The 12,098-nt window shown below is 39.0% G+C and overlaps 1 protein-coding gene across 1 annotated transcript; it reads left to right on the top strand.

The window, feature by feature from the left end:
- Window positions 1–512: 512 nt before the first annotated feature.
- On the top strand, window positions 513–1,442 carry LOC143649696 (olfactory receptor 7A10-like). Its single transcript, XM_077119624.1, has one exon. The coding sequence runs from the start codon at window positions 513–515 to the stop codon at window positions 1,440–1,442; it is 930 nt and encodes a 309-aa protein (XP_076975739.1).
- Window positions 1,443–12,098: the final 10,656 nt, after the last annotated feature.

Below are 12,098 nucleotides of genomic sequence, written 5' to 3'. Positions count from 1 at the left end.
ACATCACCTTGTGTTGTGGTTTTGCCTGAGCATAATAAGAGAAGTAGCCTGGCATGGTCACTCTTTCTCTACCCCACTTTTTTTTTTTTTTTTTTTTATGTATTCTCTTTTATTTGAAGCACTTGTAAAAATATGGAATGCTATGATTATGTGTTTATTAGCATATATTATTTCTCCATGAATAAACTGTAAGGAATTTTATTTTCACATTGTATACCCTTTGGTAGACAGAGACTGTGTAAAGTGAGAACTCACTATGCATTCCTACAAGGAAAAAAAGGATTTCTCTTGAACATCTTGGAATTCATACTGGTTTGGGGAATTATCTGAAAATGTAACAGGAATTCCTAGTTAGAAATTGCTCAGAGGATACCATGAAAGGGGATGACATTCCTAAACAAAACCTAGGAATTAATTTCTTGTGTGCAAATTGTAAATTATGGATAAACTAGAAATCACTGATTGCTTGAAAATTAGTTATGTTCTTTCTCTGTATCTAGAGAGTTACACAAATGGAACGAGGTAATGAAACACAAATTCTAGAATTTCATCTTCTGGGATTTTCAGAGGAACCAGAATCACAGTCCTTCCTCTTTGGTCTCTTCCTGTCCATGTATCTGGTCACCGTCTTTGGGAACCTGCTCATCATCCTGGCTACCATCACCGATTCCCACCTCCACACGCCCATGTACTTCTTCCTCTCCAACCTGTCCTTTATTGACATCTGTTTATCCTCCACCACCGTCCCAAAGATGCTGGTGAACATCCAGACACACAGCAAAGTCATAACCTATGCAGGCTGCCTCACCCAGATGTCCTTCTTCATACTCTTCGAAGGGTTGGACGACTTCCTCCTGGCCGTGATGGCTTATGACCGCTTTGTGGCCATCTGTCACCCCCTGCACTACACGGTCACCATGAATCCCCGGCTCTGTGTCCTGCTAGTTCTGGCGTCCTGGGTCATTAGTGCCCTGCATTCCCTGTTACAAAGCTCCATGGTGTTGCGGCTCTCTTTCTGCACACACTTGGAATTCCCACACTTTTTCTGTGAACTTAATCTGATGGTCCAATTCGCCTGTTCCAACACCTTCCTCAATGACATGGTGATATATTTAGCAGGTGGGTTGCTGGGTGGAGGACCATTCCTTGGCATCGTTTTCTCCTATTCTAAGATTGTTTCTTCCATAAGTGCAATCTCATCAGCTCTCGGGAAATATAAAACATTCTCCACCTGTGCATCGCACCTCATGGTTGTCTCCTTATTTTATTGTACAAGTGTTGGTGTGTACATGAGTTCTTTATCCATGCATAGTGAACACACAAGTGCACAAGCCTCAGTGGTGTACACGGTGGTCACACCCATGCTGAACCCCTTCATCTACAGTCTGAGGAACAAAGAAATAAAGGGGGCTCTGAAAAGACTCCTTGGGCAAAAACTATAAAATATTCATTGCATCTGGGGTTGAAGAAGTGCAGTGACTTTAGGGCTCATATCCTCAGACACAGAAATAATGATTCTTTGAAATTTCATGAAGTTAAATATATCATTACATATATTGAAGTAAAGCTTTAATGAATGTATGCTATTATGAAAGGAGAGTATTATTTCTTGATGATTTTCTTGAACTCAAGAAGTGATAAATCTTAACTTCCATGTGCAGCATAAGAATTTGGATGCAGGACTGGTTTGCCTGTTCTGTTTTATTAATTACAAATACAGGTCTTTTCATTCCTGTAATCAAAATATCTGATCTTTCTCTGAATTTTGTCATAAATATAGAAGGTTTCATTAGTACACAATCTATTTGCTGACCCTTTCATCCAACTTTTATAGCTTCAGTGTTCAAAATACCTCATATGGAAAGGATGATATGGGAAATTTCTGGGAGACTACAAGGACTGTGTCTTCAACCAGAGAAAGTGCTTTGGCCATCTGAATGGACCTTGTTTAGAGAAGCTCCCCAGTCCTTGACATTGGAGGAACTTTTATGTCAAGGATGATGGTTTTCTACATGGTTAGATCTATGGAAGGGAGATGAGTTCATGGAGGATTAATAACAATACTGAATTAATCTTCTCAAATCCTCATCTCTTGGATACACACAATCAGGGAGAAAAAAATGCTCTAATCACACTACTTTCCCAAAGGCATGTATATGATAGATCGGCTGTTGGAGTAACAAGAGGCAACCATGCCTAAAACACAGCTATAAGGAAGCTGTACATATCTCTTCTGGGGCTGTCCCTCCGCTTATGCAACCCCAAGTTAAATGGGACATAGTTGTTTCTTTGCAGTGACCGATGCCTGACTCCTTCCTGGTGTCCTGTCTGGGAGCAGAGCTTCGGTCTCCTTCACCAGGCACCCAGGGAAGAATTGAAACTTCCACCTACAGACCTTCCTCTCGCAGATACCATCGAGGTTGGTCAGAGAGCCAAGTAGATGCTGAAGGAAGTTCCATGTTGAATGGAAGCTGAGAGCTTTTATCTGTAGTCCTCTGAGTGTTAATTGAGTCTTATCCAGGCCCAGATTCTCCTTGCTTGCTTTCCTGTTTGCTAATTAATTAATACATGAAGTAGTCACTATATTTTTTAAAGGGAAGATTCCATTGAATTCAGTGGTAACAATTAAGTAATGGGAATGGAAGCCCAACTAGAATAATAAATGTGACAGATAAAGTGGATCTAGAAAAAGCAGATGATCTATCCAAGTAGCTTGTACTCAAGGCAAACAGGGAAAATTGGGGGACAGGCTATGGAGGTATGCGCTGTGAAGAGAGGGCATTTCTTTTTTATTTTGAAGACAAGACACATTTGAGAAATGTGTGTATTTATGGGGGAGTCCCTGCTCAATGCAGGTGTACATTATGTTGAAACATCAGTACATGCGACAAACTTTATCATATAGGTCATTCATATAAAATATGAAAAAATTTAATTTTTTGAAAAGTGTATACTAAACCCATTACCTGACAATCATTCTTTTGTAAGTGAGGTTAAATATATGTTCATTTCTTATCCATTCATTTTCTCCTTTGCAAAATTGTTCATGTTTTTATTTCTCCATGCTTAGCTCTGAGTGTTTTATTCTATTTTTAAATTCTATTCTTTCAAAAAAAAATAACTGCAGTTTTTCCTGTAACTGAGGTGGAATATTTCAATGATAATATACTTTACGTGGTTCAATCTATCAGTGTTACATGGTGTGTTTCTCCCATTTCTTTACTAAGTAAGAAGTTATTTCATTTGCATTACTATTTCACTTTTATGCACCTTACATCTTGTTTTCACATCTCCATTTCCCTTGTGCTATTTCATCTTAAAACTTGCATCAGTTGCTGCCACTATTTAGAAGAACCTTACTTTCCGAATTCACTAATTTTCACATTCATCCTATTCACAAATACGTGTAAATAAATCCATATATCTTTCTGTGCATGAAATCAGAATTGCTACTGCTGCTTCTCTATGCATTTTAATATAAAATGTTTTATTTGTTTTTGAAAACCTTTAAAAAAACTATTTTCTCCATGAATTTTTGAAAACTATGTTAGTATATTATTTTGTTTCCAAGACCTTTTCTATTTCGTTATTAATCAATAGCAATATTATTAAACTATTGTTATTTTACACCTTGTCTTTCTGAATGTAGATTTAATGATTCCATTCAATTTTGTCTAATACAGTTTTCCAATAAGATCACGAATATATCTAACCTGGTTTCATTTGCCCTGTCAATTTTTTATTTCATAAATTCATAGTTTCTTTAAATATGTTGTCTGAAAAATGCATACTTTTTCACATGCCTTCCCTAAGACTCAAAAGCCAACAAAGGATGCACCATTCCTGATCATTTGGATCATACAGTTTACTCAGGAATTTAAAGTACAATTACAACTGTGCATATCACATAAAATCCTCCAGGCTATGTTACATGAAACAAGACAGATCAGTGTAACAGCACAGATTGTCATGGTTTGCCCAGGATAACAGAAGGGTGATCTGGGAAGAGCTTTGCGTGTTGGATGAGGAACAGAAAAAGACTGATGTGCCCTTTGGAACTGTCAAAAAAGAGGTCAAAACCCAAAGCCCTAAAATAATGAAAGATCATTGCACAAGGAAGTGAGGAATCTGCCTCATCCACTTGGGCCCTTACAAAACAGTGTGGCCTAATCAACATGGGACAGACACAGGAAAAACAGGGAGGTCAGGGCGAGATGTGGAGACCACGGCAGGCAGGAGCAGCAAACTGAGTCTGTAGGAACCTCGGCTCACAGCCTGACTCCGTTTTAATCTCCATCCTCACTCTTCTATTCAGCTCTATGCTCTAAGGAACTTTTGCCTGTTGGCAGGGATTTCTTTCTTTTTATTCAATTTATAAAACAAACAAACAAACAAACAGAAAATCATTTCTCAGAGTCAGAAGTTCACCTAACCTTGTGATCTTTGACACACATGCTCACACACATACATGAAGTGAACAAAGCTATCATGAGGCTATTCTGAATGCACCTGACTGTGTATGAGGCACTCTGACATTTCCTATGGTGCTTGTTTACTTTACACTATAATTATTACAACATATACTATGGACCGATTTATGGGATCGAAACTCGTAACAAAATAGTGTTATGATTTCCACATGTATTTTAGCAATTATCTGCTTCTTCACTTTCACTCATCATTGACATTGAAAAATCACGTCCTTTCTTTCATTCTTCCAGTATATATTTCATCACCTTTTCCTATAGCCGGTCACCAACTCATCAGGTCTGGGTGGAAAAGTATGTAGACTATTGCAACATCCCTAAGAACTGACCTCTTCAAGGGAGAAAATGCGTGGCATTTAATAAAAACAGCACACGAATTCCTCCCATCCAAGTTAAGTGCACACAAGAAGTCATGGTCTCCTGTGGAAGACATAAGGCATTAGAGTGTAAAGGAGATGACTCCAGTTCACCCTGAATGTGTGTAGGATATTCCATAAGGACAGGAAAGATAAACTGCAAGGGCAACTATTAGAAAGATTCTAGGAAGAGGGAAGGGAAACTGTAAAGTCACTGAACATGGCAACTATGGAGTTCTGGCAAAGCAGCAAGTCACGTTTAATGTCTTAGAGATCAGAAGGGTGAAGGCAGGTGGGAGTGAGAGGGGACGATGGCAGGTCAACCTTAAGCTTCCAGCTTGTGCATGAAGCTATTGAAGGTTGTGTCACTGTCCAGCAGGAAGTCACCAGGGGCTGCATGTCATGGAATGTGATCACCCATTTTATAATATGGAAGATGCCTGGTTCTATATCAACTCATTCTGCCGTTGCTGGGAAAGTGGTGAGGAAATGAAATAGAACCATGGAATTGAGGACACGAGGTGTGGTAAGAATGAGACATTTCAGAAGGAGAAGAAACTTCAGCCCCATTTCATTATCGGTGATTACATTCTTATCAGGATGGAATTACATGAAGCTTTTTACCTACAATTGTCACGGCTCAATCTCCTTAGGATGACGGATACTATGTTTCCTAGTATATTTGTGAGAGATTTAGAATATTTCACTTATCAATGTTTATCAGAAAACACTTGGTGTATCCAAGATTCAAAACCAGAGTTTATCTGCTTCAAAAATTTTACATTTAAAGTCTTCTCCTGCATCACAGAAAAATTGCAAACAGGTGTTGTACTTACTCTATTCCCTTTTGTGAGATTCTCTTTTATTCCCTGTGATCATTTCACTCTTGGGGTGTTGAATCTGCTTGATGTTTTCGCTTTGTGAAAAGATATCACTACTCTTTTTTTGATAAATTGTTTTTGCTCTTTTATTGGTATTTCTGGGCATCAAGGGGATATATCCTGGTCGGAATGCCACCAGAACCCAGGCAGGCTTCATTCAAAACAGTCTCTCAGGGAAGACCTGAGCTTATATTCATTCTTGAATCACTTCATCTTTATCTCTGCTTTCACAGCAGATATTATTTTCTTTAAACACAGTGGAAAACCGACAAGATCAAAATTAAAGTTCTTGTTTACTTGTCCCTGTGGCGTTTGCTGGATTCAATTTCGTGTTTCCGTTTCTAAGTATTTTCAGAATATGTATCTGATGTTGTGTGTTCTCATAGTATTCACTCCAGACCTACTCCCTGTGGATGGCGGTGAGAAGAGGATGGTATTAGCTGGGCCAGGAACATGGGAGTGCTGTGTCTCTGTGTGTGTGTGTGTGCATGTGCCTGTGTGTGAGTGTGTGTGTGTGCATGTGTCTGTGTGTGCATTTCTTTGAAAGGGGTATTCCACAACATACAGGGATCTGATCTCATAAATTCTAAGAGTTGTAGCATATAATAGAGTCCAAAGGCAAACGTGTATATGGAAATAAGAGGGACACCATTAAATTCCAAGGGATATAACTGCAACTAGTTATACTAAGATGTATCAAGAAGAGTGAATCTAATTACAAATAGTGTTCAGCTTCCAGTATCAGAAAACCGAAGCAAAATAGTTGCGTAATGAAATTTGGGTTTATTTATGCACATATTCCAGATCCAGGATTAGGAGGTCCAGGAAAGGTGCAGCAGTTCAGGAAAGTTGTTAGGGACCCCTAATGCCCCCTTTTATTTTTGAGTAGCTGATGCATTTATGGACATGGAAGGTGCATTCCGTTCAGGAAGACAGGAATTTAAGGATGCAGTACAAAGGGATGATTAAGGTGAGACTTTAAAAATTCATTTTTCTACTATAATATATATATATATGAAAAGATGCCATATCATGAGCTCAATGAATTTCAAAAACTGGATACAGTCCATGGAGCCAGAACCCAAACCAAGAAGCAGAACGTGGCCAGTCCTTGAGGACATCTATTGCCCAAGGTGATTTAAGCACTCAATGGAATATTACTCAGCAGCAAAAAGGATTAAGGTTTTGGTACGTGTTACAACATGGATGGACATTGAATACATCATGTTGAGAGGAATAAGCCAGACACAAAATACCCAGATGGTATGTTCTCACTTATATGAAATCCAGAGAGGTGGAGGGTGGATTACATTACTAGGGATCAAGTTGAGGAGGTGATATTGCTTCCTGTGCAGAGTTTCTGTCTGAGGTGAAGAAACAGGTCAGGCAATGATGTTGATTGTAGCAACGTATTGTGAATGTGCACATTGCTAGTGAAATGAACTCGTGATTATGGTTAAAATGCAAATTTTAAATTGTAAAGCTTTAAAACTTATATAAAGTTTTTAATTTCTACTTTAGTGTTAAATTTATAAAATTATTCATGGATATATTAGCATAATAATTTGAGCACCACGCATGGATGTATGGGGAAAGAAATTGAGACAATCCATGCTAGATGCTAAGCTCAAGAAATGGTACGTAAGAATGCCTACATATGTCTTAAAAGAAGGAAGTATTTTATAAATTGGGCTAAAATTTATTGGGTGGTAGTTTTTGTTACAAGTATGACTTTTGTCATTGTTTTGGCAAGGCCTCATCAAGCCAAGAGTGTGGAACCCATGATTTTACATAAATGAATACAGTCTCCACTTCATTGAAGAGGAGAAAGGCAATTTTCACCTCAATGGCTCTATCTTCTCCCCATGTCAGCACTTTGGAGATCTGAGAACCTCATCCAGGTGGACACCTCAGCTGTAACTTTTGGAAGAAACTGCAAGTCAATGTATGGGGTGAATTGTTGGTGGTGAGATCTATGGAAGGGAGAAGAGTCCATGGAGGGAAAATAACAAAAAAGGGATTCCCTTCACTCCTATCTGGGCTATAGGGAACAGAGGATCAGTAGGAAAATTTTCCTTTCTGTCCAGCCTGGAGTCCCACAGGGCAGAAGGAACAAGGAATGTGCCTATTGAGCAGTTATAGGAGAGCTGTAAAGATCTTCCTTCTGCTGTCTCTCATCCTGTGCAACCCCGGGCTGGACAGGACATGCTTGTTTCCTTTGGAGACCCAGCCCTGGTGAGGGGATGGATGCCAGACTCCTCCTGATGTCTTGATGAAGTAAGACCTTCATTCTCATTGCCAACCCCAAAGAAGAAATTTGTACTTCCACACGGACACCTTCTTTTCAGAGAGAGCATCTTGGTGAGTTTGAAAGCTCAGCAGATTTTGCAAGTGAAGGGCCTGGGAAATAGAAGCCAAGAGCTTGTCCTCGAGGTCAGCTGAGAGCTGGTTCAGTCCAGCCTAGAGCTGAGAGGTCATTGTGTCTTTTCTGCTAGTGTAATATTCAGCGTATTTATTTGTCATGTGAAAAATGTGTCTATTGGACTCAGCAATGCAGGAATTCCTGTTGACAGTTAGTGATAAAAATGGAAGTAAAAATAGCAGAGGGAATGAGTGGGAGATAGTGTTTCTGGAAAAAACAGAATGTCTGTCCATGGAAGTCTGTCCTAAATGGGAGCAGGGAAAAATGTGGTATTTGCAATGGAGAGATGGGTAGTGAAGTGAGGGCTTTTTCTTCAGAAAGGTATATTTGAGAATGTTTCTCTGTTGATGGCAGAGCTTCTGTTCAATGGAGATAGATTTTACTCTGCAACAACATTTCATGAGAAAAACACTGTCACATTGGGTATCAGATGAATCAAGGTGATTTTTATTCAATAGCCCTAAGTTGGTATACTAAAAATTTTACTTGGAAATTATTTCTTTATTGGGAAAATTAAATTAATGTGACTTTAATAGCCATTTAATTATGCTATTTCAGCTGATTTTTGTTGAACTTTTGTTCTGTATACTGGCACCTGAGTGTTTTAATTGTTTTCATTTCCAATGCAGAACTGGAGGTTTTCTTTTCTTTTTTATTTTTTTCACTACCCATCTGCTTGAGTTTTACTTCTCTTTTGTATGTGTAGATGTGTTTAGGGGCTCAATGTGAAAGTTTATCAATTTCTTTTTGCGGAGGTGCATATATTTTGTGAGGTGAAATCCATCTTCCAGTGTTCAATTTTATGTTTTCTAATGCTACTTTTTGAATTTAGAAATTCTTCTTCTGTTGAATTAATAATAATTAGTATTTTATATGCATTCCCCTTTGGTTTCACATCTCTCTTTTCCTTATTACACCTGTCTTTTGCAGCTAGTTCTTTTTATAAAATACCGTCACTTTCCCACTTCACATGAAAGTGTTCTTCTTTATCATTTGAGCACACGGCACCTTTGTCCTCTGTTATCTAGAGGGCACATCTGTGATTGTTTTCCTATGGAGGTAGAATTGGGAACTTACTCAGAAAGAATAAGGCATCTGAGTTGTAGAAAAACATGAGCTCATCTCATCCCCTGAAAAACCATTCATTCACTGCCAGGAAGGAACCATCTAAGCTTTTCACAGATATTGATTTAACATTTTAATCATCTCAGGAGGATGCCTACCCAATCCACCCCTGTAGAGGGGCTTTATTAAGATTTAAAATTGTTTTCCCCCAATCAGATTTCAACAGTAAGATATGGTAGATTTGAGCTTCAAAATCAATTTCATCTCAATGCAAGATTTTTTTTTGCATTTAATATCACTTACAGGTCTTCTGCCACTTCACATAAAAGATCCCAGAATGTGTGCTACTTACTATAATTTCTTTTGTGAAATGTTTGCTTGTTCTCTTTGCCCATTTTTCTCTTGGGTTTTCCATCTGTATGGTGTCTTTTGACCCAGGGAAAACACCACTATTTTTATTTTGGCTAGACTCGTTTTTGCTCTTTTATTAGTTTCTATGGATATCAGGGAATATTCCCAAAGTTGGGATGCCACCAGAACCAAGGAAAATTTCTTTATCACAACCCCTCAGGGGTGATTTGAAATTACGTTTATTCTTTTCAGTCAGGACATGGCATTCTCTCTCTCTTTCCTTGTAGAGCAGTTTTTTTTAAATGTTTCTTTAAATACAGGGCAGAAAATTGTCATATCAAGAGGAAGCCCCTAGTTTTCATATGCAAGGAGCATTTCCAGCAGGAATTTCTGGGCATCATTCCTAAATATTTTGTGGAAATAATACAATGTTGTCAGCTTGCACTGTACTTACTCCTGGCTTATGCAGTTGTTGGGGTGTTAACTGGGCGTCAGGAGACCATTCTGCAGTGTGTGTATCTGTGTCTCCGTGTTTGTGTGTCTGTGTATATGAGTGACATTTATCAGTGTGTATTTGCTTTTGTGTGCATTCTGTGTTTGCATGTCTGCATGTGTGTATGTGTTTGTGTCTTTGTGTGTCTCTTTATGTCTGTGTCTGTCTTTGTGAATGTATGTCTGTGTTTCTGTGTCTGTCTTCATGCGTGAGGTATGCACCTCTGGGTGTATTTCCATGAGTGTGTATATGTGTGTTCGCTGGGTTAGCACATTCATCGGAGCAAAAGATTGAACCAAGGGCTTCAATTTGCATCTCAAGTGCCCTTGAAAGACATGAAGGCTTACATGTGTGCCTTGATGGAAACTCAGTTTTTGTAGCTGCAGTTGAGATTTCTGAAACCCATTGGCATAACCTCATCTTATGATGGCTCAATTACAATACAGTATGCATGGTGTCTGCTGTGAAAGTGTGGGTATCCACTGGTAATGGGTGGGATCCTGAAAATTGGCATTGTGACGTATATGTGATAATGATGTTGGGGGGACATTGAAACCCTTGATTCTGCTAAGTCTTTGCCAGAGAAAACTGTGACATTCTGCTCTGAGTAATGAGGTTTCCCAATTTCAGCAGAAGATATTAACTCTGTTTCACTGGATGACACTATAATGGAATGGCTGAGGTAGAAGACAAGTGGCAGCAATTAATTGCCAGTCCAGGTGGAAATGACTATGACAGTCAAGAGCAGAGGAGAAGCTGAAATCAGTATATTCTGACTCACAGTGATGCGTTCTATTGGCTTTTGCTCTTGGGGTACCTAGAAGTGAAATGGATGGGCAGTTGACTAGATTCTTTCTTGCTATCCATAAACACAAGGGTTCGAGTTCAAGTGAACAGAATCCTAACTTGAATTACAAAGGAGATTCATAGCCTCCCAGTCACTTCCCAGGCTCAGGACAACTGACAAGCCCAGATCCCTTTGAAGGAAGCCAATGCCAGGATACCATGTGAAAGGACTCTGCTATACTACCCCAAATTATAGCTTTGGTATTCCTTATAACTATCCCAAAATAGACCAATGATCTTTTACCTGGGTGTTTGTCCATCAGGGAAGAGGAAATGATAATGCATTTCAGGCATTTAGATGCTGGCTTTCAACTGATAATGATTGTGGGAGACCCAAAATGTCATCATGGTCCCCTAGAAAATATAAGGACTTATAGAGGTCAGGCAATCAGTGGAGTTTTAGATCAAATATGTCTCTACCATTTCTCTCGGTTACCATCCCATTCTGTGGTTATTTCCCCTGTTCCTGAATGCATAATTGAAATAGACATATCCATCAAATTCCTTGAGGTGTGGAATGAATATTATTATAGCAGGAAAGGCCAAGTGGAAGGAACTAGATCTGTGTCTACCCAGCCAAAAGAGTGAAACCAAAGAATACTATGTTCCTGGAGGTATTGCAGGGATTAGTACCCCCATCAAGGACTTGAAGGATTCAGGACGGTGATTCCAACTGCATCTCCATTCAATTCTACTAATTGACCTGCACAGAAAACAGATCGATCTTAGAGGATGACAGTGGATTTTCATTAAGTTAGCCAGGTGGTGAGTCCAGCTGCAGCTGCTGTGCCAGATATGACATCACCAGTTGAGCAAATTGAAGAATGAAGTTATCTGAGCATAACTGAGGACCATTTGAAGATAGTATTTTTAGTTAGGATGTAGGCAACTGAGTCAGGATGCATCTTAATTCCATTCCTGGAGGCCTTCTAGAGAAGACCACAGAAAAGTACTGGAAGGTAATGGAAGCCAGAAAGGAATAAAGATGACATTTGAGAAAAAAACCAAGGACCTTAGGATGACTGGCAGCCAGTCCCAGAACTGCACAGTCTCCAAGGACTGTGCCTTTCTAACATTTAGATTTGGGATTTTTAGCCTCAAAGTAATGATCCAATATATTCTCATTGTTTAATCCAACCCATTGTGTGGTATATGTTGTAGAAGTTGGGAAATTAACACACCTGGCATGCAGCTATT

This window comes from Tamandua tetradactyla, chromosome 11 (assembly GCF_023851605.1).
Source record: "Tamandua tetradactyla isolate mTamTet1 chromosome 11, mTamTet1.pri, whole genome shotgun sequence".
NCBI lineage: Eukaryota > Metazoa > Chordata > Mammalia > Pilosa > Myrmecophagidae > Tamandua > Tamandua tetradactyla.
This window is presented reverse-complemented; position numbering and strand designations above follow the sequence as displayed.